This window comes from Lissotriton vulgaris, chromosome 10 (genome assembly GCF_964263255.1).
Source record: "Lissotriton vulgaris chromosome 10, aLisVul1.2, whole genome shotgun sequence".
NCBI lineage: Eukaryota > Metazoa > Chordata > Amphibia > Caudata > Salamandridae > Lissotriton > Lissotriton vulgaris.
In genome coordinates this window covers 1,025,981,425-1,026,003,650 of record NC_141698.1, presented here as the reverse complement: position 1 = coordinate 1,026,003,650, position 22,226 = coordinate 1,025,981,425, and the positions used below count along the sequence as shown (strand labels likewise).

At 48.0% G+C, this 22,226-nt stretch overlaps 1 protein-coding gene across 1 annotated transcript in view; it reads right to left on the bottom strand.

Moving 5' to 3' along the window:
* NEK11 (NIMA related kinase 11) overlaps positions 1-22,226 on the bottom strand; it is a 593,243-nt gene that overhangs the window by 176,364 nt on the left and 394,653 nt on the right. The window contains exon 10 of the mRNA XM_086939910.1: positions 21,560-21,741. Within this exon, the coding sequence (XP_086796036.1) occupies positions 21,560-21,741 (182 nt within the window). The remainder of the gene's footprint in view (positions 1-21,559; positions 21,742-22,226) is intronic.

Below are 22,226 nucleotides of genomic sequence, written 5' to 3'. Positions count from 1 at the left end.
GCTGGGGATCACCCTGGTACCCAAGGAACGCCCTGAGGATGTGTATGCGGTGGATGGAAGACGACTGGTCACAGGCCCCATAGGGCATCACACCGGTGTGCTACCGGTAAGATATGGAGATGATCATGAAGAGGGCATCGATTTTAGCATCATTCGGGCCCCAAAGTACCGGATCATCCTGGGCCTGCCCTGGCTAGAGAAACACAACCCGACAGTGGATTGGGCCACCCACCAGATCAGGATGACATCACCGCATTGCAGCCAACACTGTGGAGTGCAGACGGTACACACATCCGGTGCAGCAAGAGAATACATGGTGGCCACAGCGGCCGAGAAAGCAGTTGTGTTGCCCGGAGTCTACCTTGCCTTCCAGGACGTCTTCGATGAAGCTAGGGCTGAAGTCCTGCCCCCGCACCGGGTCTACGATTGCCAGATTGATTTGGTTCCAGGTGCCAGCATCCCAAGCAGCAGGTTGTACACGCTAACAGAACCGGAGAATCTCCACCTGCGCTCATATCTAGACAAACTCCTGGATTTAGGGTTCATCAGACCCTCCAAGTCTCCCGCCGCTTCACCCCTTTTCTTCATCCCGAAGGCCAATGGTGAGTTAAGGGGCTGTGTAGACTTCCGGGAGTTGAACGCAATCACCGTGAAGAATAGATATCCTCTGCCGCTCATAAGTGTCTTACTGGAACAGGTGAAACAGGCCCAGGTGTACACAAAACTGGACCTCAAAGGGGCATACCATCTGGTGCCGATGCGCGACGGCGACGAGTGGAAGACGGCGTTTAAGACTCGCTTCGGCCTCTTCGAATACCTCGTCATGCCGTTCGGGCTCTGCAACGCCCCTGCGGCCTTTCAGTACTTCTTAAATGAGGTGTTCAGAGACAGCATGGATGAGTACGTAGTGGTGTACATAGACGATATCCTCATCTTTTCCAACACTGAGGAGGACCATGTACGCCACGTGGCCACCGTACTCCAGAGGCTCAGAGATCACCAGCTGTTTTGCAAACTCAGCAAATGCGACTTCCACGTAACATCAGTGGATTTCTTGGGAGTAATGCTGAGTCCTGCAGGACAGGAAATGGCGGAACACAAGGTCAAGGCCGTGGAAGAATGGCCAACACCACAGGGGGTGAAAGACATACAGTGCTTCATTGGGTTCGCCAATTTTTATCGCCGCTTCATCGATGGATTTTCGGGGTTGGTGGCCCCTATTACACAGCTGCTACAGAAAGCGCAGCCCTTCATATGGACCGCCGATGCGCAGAACGCCTTTGTGACGCTGAAGAAAGCCTTTATTTCTGCGCCTATCTTGGCTCATCCGAATCCTGACTTACCGTACGTGGTGGAAGCAGACGCATCCGAGGTGGCCATAGGAGCCATACTGTCGCCAGCACTCTGGGGTGTTACACCCTGTGGCGTTCATGTCCCGAAAGCTGAACCCTGCAGAAAGAAACTACCATATTGCAGAGAAGGAACTCCTTGCCATAAGGGACGCTTTTGCGGAGTGGAGGCACTGGCTGATGGGGGCCAGACATGAGGTGACGGTGTACACGGACCACCGCAACTTGCAGTTCATGACGGCAGCGAAACACCTGTCACTGCGGCAAATGCGGTGGATGCTTTTCTTTTCCGGGTTTCGCTTCCACATCACCTACAGGCCCAGCTCGGAAAACAGGAATGCGGACGCGCTGTCCCGTCAATCGTCTGCTATGGAACCACCCCTTGCTCCTGTGCACTCAATCATCCCGCCGGGTGCGGTGATAGGGGCTGTACAGCCTGACCAGTTCCTAAAAGGAGTCCAGAAAGGAATCCGTACATTTGCATGGAAACGATGGCTATCGTGCCATAAGGAATGGAAGACGGTAGAAGGCATGCCGATGCACGGCAACCGGTTTCTGATACCCACTCCCCGCTTGAGAAAGCAGGCATTTGCTTGGTGCCACACGTCGCCATGCGCGGGCCACCTGGGGTTCGAGAAAACCGTGTCCAGTCTAGGAAGACACTTCTGGTGGCCATCGATGCGGTTGGATGTCCGCAGATGGGGGATGGAGTGCACCGTGTGTGCCACAGCGAAACAGGACCACCGCAGACCACAGGGCCTGCTGCAGCCTCTTCCGTCGCCCAGCAAACCATGGGAGAGTATTTCTGTGGACTTTATAGTGGGGTTGCCGAAGGACCAGGACTGTACGGCGGTGATGGTGGTCGTGGACTATCTCACAAAGATGGGCACTTCGTAGCCTGCAAGCAAGTACCCTCGGCGGGCCAGCTAGCCTTGCTCCTACTGAAAAACGTGGTACGGCTGCATAGATTGCCCACCACTATCGTATCAGACAGAGGCTCGCAGTTCACGGACAAGTTCTGGAGGAAGTGGTGTTCAGCGTTGCACGTCAAGTCGGCTTTGTCTACCAGCTATCACCCGCAGACGGACGGGCAGACGGAACACCTTAACCAGTCCCTCAAACAGTATCTGCGATGTTTGTGGATCAGGGAAAGGAGGAGTGGGTAGATCACCTATGGCTGGCCGAAATTGCCTACAACAACGCTACCCACAGCTCCACCAAGTCGTCCCCATTTTACTCCAATTCTGGTCATCATCCCAGGTTCCTACCTTTCGTTCACCCGGCACGAGTCCTACAAGTGCCAGAAGCCGCCAGGAGAGTGGCACGCATCAAGGACGCACTTCTTCGATCTTGTGCATGTCTGGAGGCAGCCAAGAAGTCATACAAGGCAGCGGCGGTCAAGAAGCGAAGACCGGGACCTCTGTACATGGTGGGGGAGTATGTGTGGGTGTCCACTAGGAATCTACGTTTCCGAAAGCGCAGCATGTTTCACCCTAAATTCATAGGTCCGTATCGCATTGCCAAGTGCCTCAGCCCTGTGAATGTACGCCTGTGTTTGCCTAGCCACTTGAGGATCCATCCGGTGTTCCATGTATCCCTCCTGAAACCGGCCGCTAAAGGCGGTCGAGTGCCCTCGGTACCTGTGTCGGTTGACGCCGATGTGGAGTATGAGGTTGAAGGGATTCGGGACTCCAAGTGGCGGGGAGGCAAGCTTTGGTATCTGGTGGCCTGGAAGGGATACGGCCCAGAGGAACAATCATGGGAACCCAAGGCTGGCATCAACGCACCACGGTTGGTTGCGGCATTCCACAAGAGACACCCGGATTGTGCGGGGCCTGTTCGGAGAGGCGGATAAGGGGGGATGTACTGTCAAGATCTCCGGGGCGCAGTGGAGCGCTGAACTCAACCTCCGCACAGAAGACAGATCACGGCACGGAAGGCTCAGAAACTACAAGATCCGGCATGCCAAGCGCGCGCATCACGCACCCGGAAATGAGTACTTAAGGCGCATGGGCCGAAGGGACATTGTCGAATATTTTGATTCCTGATCGGCTGTCCGTTGTGTCCCGCTTGTTCTGTGCTCACGGGAGCAAGGAGCTGTGTTTAGTTCGACGTTGGAGTAAGTACCGCAGTTTGGAACTACGGTATAGTTACCCGGAAACGAGCGGCTGCTCGTTTCACTTTGCATCAGTGGAGTCTTGGTTGAGCGTTAGTTTCTACGCTCCCGAGACGGACAGGAACAGAGACGCCCACCAAGGGAGGTGGTTGCTGCGTCTCTGTTTTGGGTTGTTCGGTTATTGTTACTGAACCATCGGTAGAGCACCTGGCTTGGTGTTCCCGAGGTATATTGCGGATTATAGAGGACTCCTCAGCGTGCTCCCCCATCAGTCATTTTCGAACGGCATTTTCGGCCGTTTCTCTGCACAGTGTCCTCTGTTGGCCGGACACCGGGACCGGTGTCCATGCAGAGGACGGTTGGATCACGGCTCTAAGAACTAGGAGTCAACGGCTGATGGGTAACGTATGAGAGACCTTACATTGCGAGACTTGAATCACTCTTTCTATTTGTTTTCCCTATTCTATGTGTACTTGTGATTATTAAACAAGAACATAGCAGTACAATCGTTTCCGTGGGTTGTTCTTACCGATACCCTCGATCCCGAGAAGTGGGGGGATTACACAAGCAGAGCATTCACCAAGAGTCCAACTGAGCTCGAAAGAGGCAATGATTAGGTTGTTGTAAAGCTTTATTCGAGATATATACTCATAAAAGCACAAACATACATTTAAGAATACATGTTAATTAAAATCCATATTTCATACATATAAATACATTTAAAATAATTGTGCAAGCTTTAACAAAAAAAGGAAAAGAAAAATGTAATTTAAACTTATATAACAATATCAATTCATATTAGCAGATAAAACCCTCCGCCTAATGGACCATGCCCACCCCAAGTACTTTGCTGTTCCCAGCACAATGGGCATATCAGTGGAGGTATAGATGATTCTTAGCCCCTCAACACCACTAGATGCCCAAAGGTTTCTACAAACTGGGGCCAACCATACACTCCTTGGAATAGCATAGGCCTCGCACAAAAATAAAAAGTGGCCTACGCTTTCATTAGTTACTCCACACACCGGACAGCATGAGGTATTCGAGCTCCGCCATCTACCCGTCAAGGATCTCAAGGGAAGGGAACCCGACCTTAACTGGAAAAATAACTTCCTGTCCATTGGGACAGTAATACTGTCCCAATATTGTTCTAATACAGGTCTCATTTTAATTTCCAAAAATCTTCCACCCATTGTTTCAGATTTTGTACTCCTCCAAAGTCTTTCTTCTATGTATTCCCAATAAAGGGTCTTAATGGTGTTTTTACTTGGGAATACTTCCCCAGATGGATTATCCCAAAGATTAGGGAGGCCAAGCTCACCCAGAACGACCCTGAGTTTCTTCAACCATGATATTTTATGGAAGGTATCTGCTTTAATCAGTGCTAGAAACCCGTCGGCATAGTGTCGAATCTCTGGGGTTGTCCATAGCCGTCTCCAATAGAGGATAGGCCTTAATCGAGCTCGGTCACTAACAGATCTCCTCCCTAGATCAAGACCGAGCGGGATTAATGGCGCACTCTGGGGAAGACCCGTAATTCCCCTAAGAAACCTATTCTCTGATGTTTGTAGAGTAGGGAACCTCTCGAAACCCCACACTTCTGCCCCATATAAGGCTGACCCTATAGCTTTGGCATCATAAACTAGAAGAACCGGTTTTATAAGCTTGGTTTTTGATTTTGCTTGCTCTACCCGAAGTGCCCCTGCAATCTGCTGGTGCCTCAGTACCGCCTTTTCTATATGGTGGGACCAACCTGGCTTACTAGATATCTCAACCCCAAGATAGGTAAAGACACTTACTACCTCGAGCTCAATGTTGTTCAGAGATATCCTTGGTTGGGGTCTACGCCTTTGGGAGAAAGCCATCAGCTTGGTCTTGCCACCATTAACTTCAAGACCATGCTCCCCACAAAAAACATCAAATATATTTAGAGCACGCTGCAGTCCAGCCGGGGTTTTGGACACAATTAGGGTATCGTCAGCGAACATCAGGATCGGGACCCTGATGCCCGCTAGCGAAGGTGCATCCACACTTGCGTCCAACATTCTAACCACAATTCCATTAATAAATAGGGATAAGAGCAAGGGTGCCATTGCACATCCCTGCCGTACCCCCCGTTCAACCGGGAAGTCAACAGTGGATTCCCCGTTCAGCCTCCATTGGACTTTGCCAAAGTTGCACTCGTGAAGCCTCATTATCAGAGTGAGCAACTCAGACGGGACCCCCATTCCACTCAAAACTGTCCAGAGCTTGCTCCTTGAGACCAGGTCGAAGGCAGCCCGCAAGTCGACAAAAGTGACGTATAGGCTGCCTTCGCCAAGGAGCACCGTCCCCCACCTCAACATAGTGAAACGGAATATTTGGTCTACAGTACTGGTTGCTCGCCTGAAACCTGCCTGGTAAGGGGAAAGAGCATTATTCTCCTCTACCCAGTCCATCAGTTTGTTTACCACCATCTTCCCTACCACTTTTTGGACAGTGGCAATCAAAGTTATTGGCCTATAATTGGCCGGGAGTGACCGATCACCTTTCTTGTAGATGGGTATAATTATTGCTCCCTTCCATATTTCTGGGATTGCAGCCCCTTTTGCTATTGCATTTCCCAGTAGGGGCATGTACCTGGCCCACCGTACTTTTTCGTTTTTGAATATGTCAGAGGGTATCCCATCTAAACCAGGTGCCCTCCCCCCTTGTAAGGAGCAAATGACCAATTCTACTTCTTTAGGGGAAAACAAACTTTCCGTACAGAATGCTACTGGAATTGCTTTTAGAGCCACGGCCTCCCTAATCTCAGCGTACTGGGGTTTAAAATACTCCACCCAGGATGCCTCGTCAACATTGTTATCTGGTTTATTTGGGGTGCCACCTCTACCCCACTTCACAACTTTCCAGAAAAGCCTGGAATCCCTCGCCCCTGAGGCCTCCAGCAATTCATACCAGTACTCTTCATCCCATTTTTTCTTAGCCAGGCGAACACTAGCATTATAGTGTTTCCTGGCTACACCAATCATAGCCCTATCCCTGCTTCTAATTGCTCTACCCAGTTCTAATCTAGCTGCCCTACACTGTTTATTGAACCACCTAGCCGGTTTGGGTGGGACTTTCCTATTTGCCTTGGACGATCTCATGAAGTGTGGTTTTAAAAGGGAAAAAAACTTGTCATGTATGGCTGTAATTTCGCTAGACCCAGGAATTACGGGGCTTGCTATCTCCATGGCGGCGATTGCAGCATCCACCTTATATAGTCCATAGATGCTACATTTGCCAGCACATTTGGCCATTTGACTCTACGCATGTCATTGGCCATAACAGGTATTACTCCACCACGAGGTTGCGAACTGCCTGGGATGGTCGTCCACCAAGTGTGGGTGACACAAAGGGGATTGTGATCGCTTTCCAATCTTCCCTTTATTTCCATATCGCATATCCCCTGCCATAAATTGAGGCTACAAATGACATAGTCTATTCTACTTTTGTTGTGGCCATTGTCGAATGTACAAACACCTCCCTGGTCACTCTTTGTCCTTCCATTAAGGGCCCTCAACCCGTATTCCAGGCACATTGCATTTAATAGCAATATATCCTTCGTCCACCGTTTGACCGGAGTTAGGTTTAGAGTCGGGACACCCCATTGGACATCTTCCTCTTGCCCTAGTGGATTTTCCGTGTTATCCAACGGTTCGAAGGTCCTATTAAGATCACCAGCCACTACCACTCTATTTCCCAGGGACTGTGATTCGAGAAAAGTGGACAGGGCCTCTAAGGTGGGGGAGCTCCTGTTATTAGTACCCCTAGCATAAATGTTGTATATGTCTATCGCACCCCACTTATCCGATGCCATTCTTAGCAATTGGATATCCTTACAGCCCAAGTCCAGCACTTTCACTTTAATTTGTAAACCTTGTTTGACCCAAACTGTTAAACCTCCCATAGGTCGACCCCTGGCACCTCTAATCGCTGGAATGGAAAAATTTAAGTAGCCTGGGAGGAAGATGGGATCGCAAGCCCATGTCTCCTGGAATAGACACACTTCGAACCCGCTAACAAAATCTATCCAATTTTGGAACAATAGTCTACTACCTAGCCCCGCAATATTCCATGAGAAAAACTTCCCCGGGCTAGGACCATCTCTGATTCCCACCTCAATAGCTAGCGTGGATGGAAGGTTAATCGGACTCTCAGAGTTCCCTTCCTGGTCTACCGAAATATCCGCAGAATTAGCATCAGTTTCCTGGGTAACAGTGGTCCTTGTTATGGGCGATTCGTCACCCCCCAAACTTTGCCTACACGCCCCACTGTCTCCCCTCCATTTCACAATCTTCCCACCACCGGTCACTTCTTTTGGATACACTATTGTGTCCAAGTTGGACCCCACAGAATTCTCACATAAGTCCCCCCTTACCACACTACCCCTGATATTCAGGAAATCATCAGACTTTCGTCAACAACCCCACCCCGAATTTTTCATCCCATCATAGGAATTGTAGATTTGACCATTGTAAAAGTTTGGTTGTAACAAAGGCACAGTAAAGGGGGTGATCCCTGACAGTGATAAATAACTAGAACTGCCTTGATCACTATTCCCACCAAATTGGGCACCAATTGGTCTTGGATAGAAGGGACTTTTCAAGGGGGCGTGTCTCATTACATATGAGTCTGAGAGAGCGCAAACTGACCAAAATGTAGAAATACATCACACTTACACGTAGTAAGCACAAATCATGAAGAGAAATGCCATGAGTGCTGATAGTATCCATAGTTATATTCTGAAATGTGTAGTTAATATAGAAGTTTAAATAGAAGTGGAACTAATACAGAAATGTGTGCAGTAATACGATTTTATTAAGCGTGATTATTCCTGAATCCATGTTGTGTAGCTGCTAAAATGTAAGATGGCATACGGAAACGTTGAAATGTGGTAGGCCTCAGGGCCAGAGCAAGGCGGGAGGGGGAAGGTGATTAAAATTCACAATATGGATTGCACTAATGTTTAGTATTAATGAGTAGGCTTTTTGATTTATAGATGTGTTTACCGAAATCAGTAGAATATGAGTACTAACATGCTAATAATTAAAGAAGAAGTTGAATGCTATAAAATGTTGTAGAGTTGGAAAGCTTTAATGTTGATTTATACGTATTAGTCTGGGTTGGGGAATGTTGCAATGCGGTTGGAAGACCATGAGAATTGGGATTAGGCTGCAGATGTCTGTCTGGAAGAGAAAAGGGGGTATTCCATTATTAATATAATGAATAGAAGCTTGTTCAAGAAATGGACCAGACATGGAGGAGGGTTCCGGAATGTTTAAGGGGTATCAGCGGGCCGGAGAAGAGTCTGAGAAGCAAGGTCGATTCTAACCACAAGGCCTCATCATGGAAAAAGCCAGAAGCTACACCACGTGAGGGGCGTCTCACAAGGGGCGTCCTAAATGTTGTCGGATTTTTGTATTAGGGACAGCACCCCTGGGTGGAGTTAGAGCAGACGCCTGAGGACCCTTTAGAGAGCGGATGGGTAGGCAGAGAGGGGCCATGATTGGAGAACTATAGGTTTTCACCAAGAGTTCGAGAGTGGGTGGCTTCCCTTGGGAGTCATTCACTGCTGACACCTTTGATAGGTTGAGACCTGGTTAAGTAGGGATACCATCTAGAGCAGGGTAGGGAAAGCCTAACCTGTATTTTCCTTCCGCCTGTAAATGAGTGATAGATTTCAATATGTGTCTATGCTAATAGCACTATTGTTTTTAGAACTGGTATTGATAGTTTCCGTTGTTCGTCTGAGGGCTTTCAGAGAACACGTGTACGTAGTTGGGCCCGTGTATCTGGTGAATCTCATTTTGAGATGCTTGTACCTGCAACTTATAATAAATCTTTGAAAGCTAGAAGTTGTTTGTGATCCTTTGAAGCAGAGTCCTTTACTGGGAGAACTAACTTGGTAAGAGATGCACTTTCTTTCCTCAATGACAGGCAATAAAGATTCAGTCGGCCAGACCGGGGTTTTAGATCGATAGTGATAAGGTATTGATCAAAATCTCAACCCTTCCAGTTGGTAGCTATAGAGAATGGTTGCCTTCTTGAGGAAGGTGATCTAGGCCAGGTTAGATTACCCCAAGGCCCCTAGAGATCGATGATCGGAAGAACCGCCCGCGGAAGAAGGACCGGATGACGTGAGGCAGAAAAGCAGCAGTATCGGTCGAGAGTGAGTATAAAGGGTCATGCGTGTTAAGATTGCGGTGTTTTGTATTGTATCTATGTTGTAATGTCTGGCGGAGTTGAATGACTGTAGAGAGACTGTGGAACAGGTTGTGAGCGCGCGCAACCGGTGGAAATCTTAGGCTCAAGGAGAGCTTAAGTGGTTCGGGTGTATCGGACACTCAGAGTAATTGTTAACCAGTGTGAAGGGGGTCATGAGGTACCAGTGACCACCCGAAGGACCAGATAGGGGGAACGTAAGAGTGAGTGCGCGAGTAACAGACGCTGGTCGGAAGTTACTGTATGTGTAAAGAACCTATCAGAGAGACGATAGACATCTCGTCAGTTGTGTTGACAATTACAGATAGACTGTGGACGTACAGTCGAGGGAAGTGACCGCTTGGTCGGAAGTAGTCATTTTTCGGAGTATGAATGGGACGCATGCATGACCGCGAGGAGAGCTGAGAAAGGAGGGGTGCTGCTGCGAAGCGGAGACTAGTGACGTCAGAAAGTGCCGCGCTGTGATAGGCCAGCTAGCAAAGCCGCGCTAGGATTGGTGGATTGTCATCAGGAAGTAAACAGAGTATTCAAGCTGGAAATTTTACGCATAATTATGAAGTGTTTTAAATGGTTAAGAGCGCTGTTTAAAAGAGAGAGGCGGGGATCGTATGAAGGGGAAGAAGCCCCGCCGGAGGGTACGCCAGCTCATTACATGGGGACAAATGTTGGGCTGCACACGATTCTGTGGATCTCAGAGTGGAGTAAGATGACAGATGGAAATGAGGAACTCACGTTCCCGAAGTACGGGACGTATAGATTAGAGGTGCTACACAGATTAAAAGCAATTATGACCTCTACGAGACCCTTGCCTAGACCAACTCAGTTCGAAGCCCTTAATGCATGGATTAGGGCAGCGCATGAAAAGAACATGAATAGACGGCAAGAAAGAGTGAAACGTTCGGTAAGAGCAGTACAGGATGCCAAGTGGGATGAGGATGCTAAAAGATGGAGGGTGCATAACATGGAAGTAAACAAATTGTATCCAGTGTTAGAGATGCCCGGGAATAAAAACCCCCTAGAAGAGGATGACGAGAGCGAGACAGAGGATAGCCTGATAAACAGATTATTGACAGACAGGCCGCCTCCGTATAACAGAGCAGGGGGAGATGCCGAGAAAGGGGGGGGCAATGCAGGAGAGCATGGGCCGCTTCCCAGTTCCCAATGGGATCCTGCTGCAAAGAAAGAACTGTCCCAGCCTAGCCAAGTGCAACAGGTGGTCGGAAGGTTTGTGGTGCAAAAAGCGCCAGAAACGGAGTGTGCCACATCCTACGCGTTACCTGATGCACTACAAGTACCGGTTACCATAGGTCCTATAGTATCGGTATATGATCCAGACAGGGCTAGAGGGGAGGAATGGGTACGGAGGGACAGGGAAAGAGCAGAGATGGTAAGGAGGAAAGATACGATCAACTCCCCAAGTCAGTTGCCGATACCAAGAGATTGGAGCACCCCAGTACACACAACAGGAGATCTGGGGGACATTAGATATCCAGAGGATATGAGGGGACCAGGACGGAAATCCTTTCAAGAGTTAAACGAGTACATGAAAAAATGGGATGAGGCAGTTGAGGTTCACAAGAGCATCATAGCGGCGGAAGCTGAAAGGGAAAGTCAGGACAGCAGAACCCGGACTCACTGCGGGGCTGGAGAGAGCAGTCCGGAGTGGGACGGGAGGGAGAAGGACAGTAGGAGAGGCACCCATTGGGCCCGGAGTGAAGGTAGATCAGACCTGGAAAACGGGGGCCCAGAGGAAAGGGGGGTGTCTCGCCCAATGCATAGTGAGGAAGCCAAGAGGGCTCGGGAGTACAGAGACAGCTTTAAGTGTATCCACTGCGTGCCAGACAATAGAGAACAGAGTGGGAGTTGCGAAAGGCCGCACCATAGTCCCTGTGATGACGGACATGAGCGCAGCCCAGGGAATATGGGAAACCAAGAAGGATCGTATCAGATACTGAGTGATACAAGGCCAAGAGGGGATGGGGACCGAAGGGAGAATAACAGGGAGTCCTACTGTGAGAAAAGAGGAGAGAACGGACAGAGTAAGATAGGGGGTAACAGGCCTGTGTTCCATCACCTTCCAAGATCGGATGGCCGAGCATGGGATCTGGAGAGATGGGAACAAGAGAGAGCACTCCCCAACTCTCCCGAACCCAAACGAAGGGCCCGGAGTTGGGATGGGAGAGACACCTGTGAACCTCCCTCGAAGGAGATATTGCGAGCAGAATTAAAGGCTAAAAGACTCGATGTCTCAAGCTTAAAGTCAGATCTGGATGACATGGTAGACGGTACCCTGTCCTTAGAAAGAATAGACATGTATGAGCAGGGTGAAATTCTGTTCATGGCAAAGGACGTAACTCGAAAGGCGAGAGCAACCCATGAGAAATTAGTGGAACTAGCAGGCAAATACATGGTAGACCTGTCAAGGACCAAAGCCTTACAGGGCAACCACAGGCTACATTACACAGACCGAGATCTAGATGAGAGGCGAACCATCGGATTGAAAACACACATAAGGGAACTGATCACTGGAATAAGGACATGGAGGGCCCTAGATAAGTGGGAAGAGAGGTGGTCCAAGAGAGGGACCGTCAGGAGAAGCACACTTGGGATGACACCAGGAGGACAGCAGGGAGTAGAGACATACCCTTTGAGGGAAGTCGCAAATGGGACCTATGTCCACGTCCCTTGGAGTAGGGGGGATTTAGCTGCTTTTACCACCTCTTTCCCCAAATTGCGGGAAAACCCAGTGGAGTGGTATAAGCAAGTTGAGAGATTCGTAAAAATCTCAAAGGTCCTATGGATAGATTTGAACACGCTGTTTGACATAGTAGTGCCAGGAGATTTGTGGACCGCATGCAAGGTTAGCGCTGAGTGGCCCACCATAGAGCCTGAGAGAGATGCTAAGACTAATGGGCCGTCCGAGAGTGTGATGGCAAAGTTCGAGAGAGTAATGACTTGGCTGAAAGATAAAGTGCCAATGCAAGACATAGATTGGGTAAAAATTGACCGAACAAGACAGGAACCCAAAGAGACAGTTCACGAATACTATGAGAGATTGCTGAAGGCGTTCAAACAGTATAGCGGTCTGGATGTAATGGATCCAAAGGACATAGGGCAATTTGTGTCCAAGTTCGTCTTGGGCCTGAGACCGGATATTAGTTTAATGATACAGCAACACTTGATCTGTTGGCAAAATAAACCCCTAGACGAAATACTGAGGTATGCCAGGTACTGCTGTGATGAGATAGACTCCAAGGCTAAGAAACTAAAGGAGAAACTGATGGTGGTACAGATGCAGGCAGCTGGGAAGGGGGGACAGCAGCAACAGCAACCAGGAAACGGTACTGGAGGAAAGAAACAGTACAGTCAGAACAAGGGCAATGAGGAGAACTCCACCTTTAGACCCAGGATAGATATAACTGCCTTAAAGAAAACAACTAGGTGCCACCAGTGTAACGAGGTGGGACATTGGAAACGCGAGTGTCCCTATAATGTTGAGATAGGAGACCAAGAGGTAGAAGAGGAAGTGACCCAGAGTGCGCCTGCAAGAGGGGTAACGCAGTACCAGGGAAAGGTGCTCAAAGGGGGGGGGCCACCTCCCCGAGCTCAGTTCCCGCAGCCACCCAGAGTAGGGACTATGGGTAAGACCTATAGACAGATGCCACTGTTTGTCGGGGGAGAGGAATGCTATTATGTGGACCCACTAACTGGACAGAGGGTAGAAAGGGATGATTGCACCCTCGGGGCAGCTCTGGAGGTAGATCAGAGGGGACCCTATGTTGAGGCCGAAGTGGCAGGGTTCCCCACGACATTTCTAGTGGACACAGGAGCCACCCGATCCACGATCAGGTCAGCCGCAGTGCCAGGCCTGCCCATGTCTGGAGAGACCATACAAGTGGTGGGGGTTGCTAACAGGAGAATGACCAGTCCTCTGACGGAACCCGTGCAGGTGAAAATAGGGAAGTACAGTGATGAGCACCAGTTTGTGGTTTGCGATTCTAGTCCTGTATGTCTGCTAGGAAGAGATCTTTTATGCAAATTGAACTGCACTATATACTGTACACCGCAAGGAGTGGAGGTACTGACAAATGATGATGATGCTGACTTTAAAGTCGCCAACTCCAGAATATGTGTGGAACTGTATCCCACTTTGACAGTAGACGAGCTCCCCTGGGACCTGAGAGAGACCGTTGCTCCAGAAGTATGGGATTTCACTGGGGAAGAGATTGGGTTGGTGAAAGGAGTAGACCCAGTGAAAATTGTAGTGAAACCACATGCTGAGTTCCCAAGAACCCCTCAGTATAAATTGACCCCAGAAACGATTGCAGGCATAAAACCCGTGATTGAGTCCATGATTAAGCAGGGAATACTGAAGGAAATCGTGGGTAGTCCATGTAACTCCCCGATTATGGGTCTGCAGAAACCAAATGGGAAATTTCGGATAGTACAGGACCTCAGAAAGATTAATAATATAGTCGTTTCGTGTTGTCCAGTGGTACCGAATCCATCCGTGATACTGTTTCAGATACCGTTCCAAGCAGAATGGTTCACTGTAATTGATCTTTGCCAGGCTTTCTTTTCGATCCCTTTGGACGAAGAAAGCCATTTTCTTTTCGCATTTAAGCTGGAAGGTCGCGTCCTAACATGGTGTCGTATTCCTCAGGGGTATACAGAGAGCCCATCGATCTTCAACCAGCTCCTGAAGAGAAATCTTGAAAGTCTAGTACTGCCCCAGAGGTCAGTTCTGGTCCAGTACATAGACGACCTCCTTGTGGCGTCAGAGACAGAGGAAGCTTGCAGGGAAGACTCTATTGCTTTGTTAAACCACCTAGCCGAAAATGGGCATAAGGTGTCCCCGGGAAAATTGCAGTACTGCCTGACAGAGGTACAGTACTTGGGACACAGAATTGAGAAAGGGAAACGGAAGGTGTCACCAGACAGGATAGAGGCCATCATGAAGATGAATGCGCCTAAAACGCAGAGAGAAGTCAGGATGTTTCTAGGAATGGTGGGATATTGCCGACAGTGGATCGCAAACTTTTCACTGAAAGCAAAGCCCTTACAAAAACTGACGCACAAGGAGGTGAGTGATCCGGTACCATGGGACAAAGACTGTTTGATGGCGTTCCTGCAGCTGAGAGAGGACTTGTGTCGTGCTCCGGCTCTGGGAATGCCAGATTACGATAAACCATTTTTGCTCTATTGCTGTGAGAGAGAAGGATGCGCGCTGTCTGTGTTAGTCCAAATCCATGGGAATGCCCGTAGACCAGTCGCGTATTTCTCGGCTACTTTAGACCCAGTAGCCGCAGCGTTGCCCGGATGTCTCAAATCCGTTGCCGCAACGGGTGTCAGCATTGAGAGATGTGAGAATATTGTAATGGGGCACCCATTAGAGGTGCATGTGCCCCACTCTGTTGAATTGTTGATGACCAGGACCAAAACCCAGCATCTGACGAATAGCAGGCTCACGCGCTATGAGCAAGTTATTCTTGCTGCAGAGAACGTGACCCTCAGGAGATGCTCTGTTTTGAACCCTGCCACCTTGATGCCACTTCCAAACGATATTGAGGGTGATGATGAATGTACAGACCATGACTGCCTCGATGTGACTGAACTATGCACCAAACCAAGACCCGACATCGTAGATGAGCCACTGACCGACCCAGATGAAATTTTCTTTGTCGATGGCTCATGTGTAAGAGACGAAGTTGGGCAGTTAAGAGCAGCTTACGCTGTTTGTACAATTACTGGAGTAGTGGAAGCTGGATGCCTGGAAGGAGTACACTCCGCTCAGGTAGCCGAGATTATTGCCCTGACGCGTGCCTGCCTGGCAAGCAATCAAATCCGAGTCACCATATACACTGACAGTCAATATGGTTACGGGGTAGTTCATGATTACGGGCAGTTATGGTCTCAAAGAGGTTTCATGACCTCTTCAGGCTCTCCCATTCGCAATGGAGAGTTTGTGCGCCTGTTGTTAGAGGCATTGCAATGTCCAGCAGGTATCGCAGTTGTGAAGTGTACCGCACATACCAGAAATATGGACTTCGTGTCACAAGGCAATAGATATGCCGACGAAGTCGCACGGTATTGCGCGGAAACAGGGTACTCTTTCACCGAGGTGGAAGTGGGTGGAATAAATGTAAGGACTGAATTAGCTATGATATTGGAAACTGTTGATACTTGGGACGAACTGAAGGAGATGCAAGAAAATGCTCCTGACTGTGAAAGAGAAACATGGCAAAAGGCAGGATGTGTAGTGGGGGAGGCCCATTTCTGGGTTTCAGCAGATGGCAGAGCAGTGTTGCCCAATGAGATGGTGAGCCCAATGGCCCGACACATACATGGTCCTGTCCACTTAGGAAGAGATGCTATGCTGAGAGTGTTTAGACAGACCTGGTACAACCCCAAGTTCAGAGTAGCAGCCGAAGCAGTGTGCCAGCGTTGTGTGACGTGCCAGCAGTTGAATGTAGGGAAAAAGACACCAGTTGCACTGAGCCACATAGGGAGGTCAGGAGGTCCATTCAACCGAATGCAGATAGATTTTATTGAAATGCCAAGGTGCAGCCGCCTCCGTTATATCCTGGTGGTTGTTTGCGTTTTCTCCAGATGGGTTGAGGCATATCCTACACGCAGGTGCGACACCCTCACAGTAGCCAAGTTACTACTTAGGGAGCTTATCCCGCGCTTCGGGGTGCCGGCCTCTTTGGAATCAGATAGGGGAACGCATTTCAACAGCTCGCTTGTGAAAATGATTTGTGCAGCTTTGAACATAGATCAGAAACTACATTGCAGTTATCGACCAGAGGCTTCAGGAATTGTGGAGCAAATAAATGGCACCATCAAGGCCAGAATTGCAAAGGTGTGTTCATCAACATCCTTGAGTTGGCCTGATGCGTTGCCATTGGTCCTTATGAGCCTCCGTAGTACCCCGGATAGGAGAACTGGTTTGTCTCCTCACGAGGTGTTGATGGGAAGAGCAATGAGGTTACCTTCTGTCCCAACTGCTGCATTGATTAGCATCACAGATGATATGATCCTGGACTATTGTAAGGGGCTGTCTGACGCCATTCATTCTGTGTCCCTTCAGGTGCAGGCTGCCGAGGTACCATCGTGCCAGGACCCTTGTCATGACTTGCTTCCTGGGGACTGGGTCCTGGTGAAAAAGCACGTGAGAAGCAGCTGCTTGGATGTTCGTTGGCGTGGGCCCTTCCAGATCATCCTGACCACAAACACGGCTGTGAAGGTGGGAGGCCTGCCCAATTGGATCCACGCGTCGCACACGCGGAGAGTTCCAGCACCTCTGGAAGAAACAGCTCCTCTCTCGGATAGACGTTCAGCAGCGGACCGAGAAGCCATAGAGGGGGCTAGCCAAGCTGTAGAGGTGCCCGCGGAAGCAGGGAACGAGTCTGACCAAGCTGAGGACGGTCAGTACAACAGCGAGACAGACGACGCTACTGAAGGGGAAAGTAGCTGGGAGTACGAGTCAGACGCTGATAGGTCTGACAGAGAGCGTGAACAAACGAGAAGAAGACGGAGTAGAAGGGTACGCGGAGAAGCTGATTGGCCGCAAAGAAGGAGCTCTAGCCTAAGGTCAACTCTGGAGAGAACCCTTCCTCCGATATCAGAAGACTCAGACCCAGAAGACGGTGCTCAGGGCGCTGAAGCACCGGAGTTGAGGAGGTCAAGAAGAGTGCGAGTGCCTAACAGAAGATACTCCACCCCTGAGTGGACATATCTGGCGACAGATGGCTTCGAAACCAGTGACAGGGAGGATCCGAACGGTGGTGGTGTCCAGTTCTGAGCCCATCGTAACAGTGGAGATACGACTGTTAGTACCCGGAGTCGAACAAGAAGGGTCACTGACATTCATGCTCCCCCGTCCTCCCCGCCTCAGCAAGATAAAGGACATGTTTCTCACAGAATTGCAATTCCCTGATTTTGGTACAAAGATATCAGCCGCAGAAGAGCACAATCTTCGTCTGGAAATATTGAATTTTGCTGTCGAAGCTGCAGGCGAGCGCCTGATAGTGGATGCTTAAAGGACTTTGTAAATAAGCGTGAAGAAAAGAAGATTACCTAGCGCCTAGGAAGCAGAGAATCTTAGGGACTTTCCCTGAGTTGATGGAGAAGGGCTAGGGTTGTCTATATTGAACTAAAAGGAACTTTTGCGGAAAAGGTTGTCAGCTTCCAGTTGCGTGGTTCTCAAGACAAAAGGAGTAAAGAGACTGTAAAGGAACGAAAAAAAAAAAAGGAACTTTGTGCTGAGTTACGAGAGAGCCACACTATCTGACGAAATGGAGGCTGGTACCCAGAACCGCAGAGCGAAATGTATAATAGGTACACTAATAGTAGGAGTGATAATATTAATAGCTTTAGTAGTAACAGTCTCCTATGTAAAGGGACGTGAGGAAGAGGCAAAGGTAACTGATGTGAAATCCGTAGAGGCGCTTACACCCACCGTTGCTGGTGGGAAAGGGGAAAACACACAAGAGAAAGCGTTATTAGCTGCAGAAGCCCGCAGGTTACACGTGGATGAGTCCCAAGGTGACTTTAGGTCAAATGCTTATGCAAAATTATTATATGAATACGTGGATGCCATGGAGGTCAAGGACTGTTACGTCTGCATGCAGTTGCCGGCGTCTGTAGATGAAGGCATTCGATATCATCACCTCCCGCTGACATATGGCATTACATGTAGCTTGTTGCTTAGTATATTTTATGGGAGAGATAGTTTTGAATACTATTTCTCCAATTATGATGCAGTGTTACCAGAAGTCCCAAATTATAAACAAATGAATAAATGGGACTACTGGAAGAGTGAAGACAGGTTGGCAAAGTTTTTCATTCCTTGGATTACTTTAGATACTTCACATGCCCGCAGAAATAACCTGACATGCAAGGTGTCAGAAGTCGAGAAAAAGTTCATAGGGCAGGTGGATGATCGGAATAGGAGACAAAAGATTTTGAAAAAATCAGGACAATGGAAAACAGATTGGACCGATGAAGAAAAGGCACACAAGAGAAAGGGTAGTAGTGGTCCAATAGCTTTAGATAGAACGCAGAGAGGAAAGTTATGTCTTCATAGAGCCAAAACGTATTATGAAAATGTATACGTGGGAGAAGTTAGCTGTGAACATGCTTTCAATTTAGAGTACTACACCAAGGACTTTCTGAAGGGAATGCAAGTGATTCCAAATGTATATTTCGTATGTGGAAGAAATGCTTACGTGAAGCTACCTGATAATTGGTATGGCTCATGTTACTTGGCAATTATCTTCCCTAAAATATACCATGCCCAAGACTTAGAGATCATCGAGGGCAAGACATCATCAAGGGGAAGGAGAGATGTAGGAGGTGTAGAAATGGTTGGAGATGTCTTTGGAGCTGTGTTCCCTCTTCTGGGATTAATTCTTAATGATGTTAAAATTAGACGACTAGCAACAGTCGTAGACAGGTTGTCTGCCAGCACTGCTCAGTCCTTAATGCTGGTAGAAGGAGAGATGCAATCGATAAGGGCTATGGTTCTTCAGAACCGTCTTGCCTTAGATGTCCTATTAGCAAAAGAGGGCGGAGTCTGTAAGGCTTTGAAGGTCCAAGAATGTTGTACTTACATTCCAGACAATTCAAAGCCCCTTGAAAAGGTTATTAGGAACATAACTGATATTCACAAGGAGATCGAAGACCTGAGCAGAGAAAATGTCTGGGAAAAGGTGGGCCAAGGGATAAGTGACGCTGGAGGTTGGCTCACCACCTTAGGCAAAAGCTTTGTGTGGAAAATACTAAAACCTATCATCATAATATTGATCTGTGGGATCGTGTTGTGGGGATTGGTGAGGGTATTCAAATGGTACAGATCAAGAAGGTCAGAGAGGGCTCGGAGAAAACAGCTGCAGAGATTGGCTGCCATACAAGATAGTCAGTACCGGAGTCTGAGGGCTTTGGAAACACAGAAACGAGTTATGCTAGCAATCACTGCAGTTTGAATATTAATGATGACCCCGAGAGGTCATCAAAGGGGGGAACTGAGAGAGCGCAAACTGACCAAAATGTAGAAATACATCACACTTACACGTAGTAAGCACAAATCATGAAGAGAAATGCCATGAGTGCTGATAGTATCCATAGTTATATTCTGAAATGTGTAGTTAATATAGAAGTTTAAATAGAAGTGGAACTAATACAGAAATGTGTGCAGTAATACGATTTTATTAAGCGTGATTATTCCTGAATCCATGTTGTGTAGCTGCTAAAATGTAAGATGGCATACGGAAACGTTGAAATGTGGTAGGCCTCAGGGCCAGAGCAAGGCGGGAGGGGGAAGGTGATTAAAATTCACAATATGGATTGCACTAATGTTTAGTATTAATGAGTAGGCTTTTTGATTTATAGATGTGTTTACCGAAATCAGTAGAATATGAGTACTAACATGCTAATAATTAAAGAAGAAGTTGAATGCTATAAAATGTTGTAGAGTTGGAAAGCTTTAATGTTGATTTATACGTATTAGTCTGGGTTGGGGAATGTTGCAATGCGGTTGGAAGACCATGAGAATTGGGATTAGGCTGCAGATGTCTGTCTGGAAGAGAAAAGGGGGTATTCCATTATTAATATAATGAATAGAAGCTTGTTCAAGAAATGGACCAGACATGGAGGAGGGTTCCGGAATGTTTAAGGGGTATCAGCGGGCCGGAGAAGAGTCTGAGAAGCAAGGTCGATTCTAACCACAAGGCCTCATCATGGAAAAAGCCAGAAGCTACACCACGTGAGGGGCGTCTCACAAGGGGCGTCCTAAATGTTGTCGGATTTTTGTATTAGGGACAGCACCCCTGGGTGGAGTTAGAGCAGACGCCTGAGGACCCTTTAGAGAGCGGATGGGTAGGCAGAGAGGGGCCATGATTGGAGAACTATAGGTTTTCACCAAGAGTTCGAGAGTGGGTGGCTTCCCTTGGGAGTCATTCACTGCTGACACCTTTGATAGGTTGAGACCTGGTTAAGTAGGGATACCATCTAGAGCAGGGTAGGGAAAGCCTAACCTGTATTTTCCTTCCGCCTGTAAATGAGTGATAGATTTCAATATGTGTCTATGCTAATAGCACTATTGTTTTTAGAACTGGTATTGATAGTTTCCGTTGTTCGTCTGAGGGCTTTCAGAGAACACGTGTACGTAGTTGGGCCCGTGTATCTGGTGAATCTCATTTTGAGATGCTTGTACCTGCAACTTATAATAAATCTTTGAAAGCTAGAAGTTGTTTGTGATCCTTTGAAGCAGAGTCCTTTACTGGGAGAACTAACTTGGTAAGAGATGCACTTTCTTTCCTCAATGACAGGCAATAAAGATTCAGTCGGCCAGACCGGGGTTTTAGATCGATAGTGATAAGGTATTGATCAAAATCTCAACCCTTCCAAGTCCAGGAGGGTTAACTGAAATGTCAGGTTCATGGTTCGAATGAGGCAATGATGACTAGTGATGTGAACATCATTTCAATTTTGCAGAGAGGCTAATATGAACCCCATCCTCTTCTGTTTATTTAAAGTTGGATTCATTCTGCAACACCAAGAACAGGAGAAGAGTAGGAGAGGAGAAGGACCACCAAAGTCATCAAGGGCAGTGACTATGGAATACTGAATAGGGGATTCATTCTTGCATCTGGCTGGATTCTGACCAACCACAGTATTCATTCACTAGACCTTGAACCACAATGTGTCCTGTTGTCGCTGGCAAGGGGTGAGGCTCTCCAAAACAACTTAATTATTGAATAAATAAATAAGGAAATAGGATCCAGAGTAGGTGCAGATATCAAGACAGCATTATAGACAGGAAAGTCAGAGACACAGAACTATTGACCTGTTTGTATGTTTGTCGGATGGTCAATGACGCGTCATCATCATCCTCTTCCTCCTCAACCTCTTCTATTTCCTCCTCCTCCTCCTCGTCTGTCTCCTCTTCACTAACTTCAGAACAAGATTCAAACTCATCGGCTACTTCCTCGTAGAACTCCAGTGACTGATAGGAGTCTTGTGGCACCTCTGAAAGAAAGCACATCAGACGATGAATTAGGAGGAGGCCGTAGACCTTCCAGCTATGCAAGCTGTATCAATGCAGGGATGTTGTGAGGATTTTCAGGGCAGAAGTTAAACAAAAATGTACCTGTTGGTTCACTGCCTATGTCTCTAAAAATTTCTTTTTCTGACATTTTTCAATGAATGTGCACCAACGTTATGGGGTGTCCTAGGACTTCATTGTCACATTCCATGGAATAGACAGTCCTGAGCACTTTACCCGTCTGAAAGCGTCAGACCTGCTTCACAATATCACAGTACATTTATGTCTTACTTTTGATAAGATAATTTATTCCAAAATGAAGCTCTGGTGTTAAAGACTGACGCCCAAAAATGATGTGCCCATCCCTACACAACATTTATTGGACTTAAGTGTTAGGTGGCTAAAAGAATCATTCACGTTCATAAATGGCTCATCCTGGCTCACAATGAAATGTTTGACCTACCAAAGA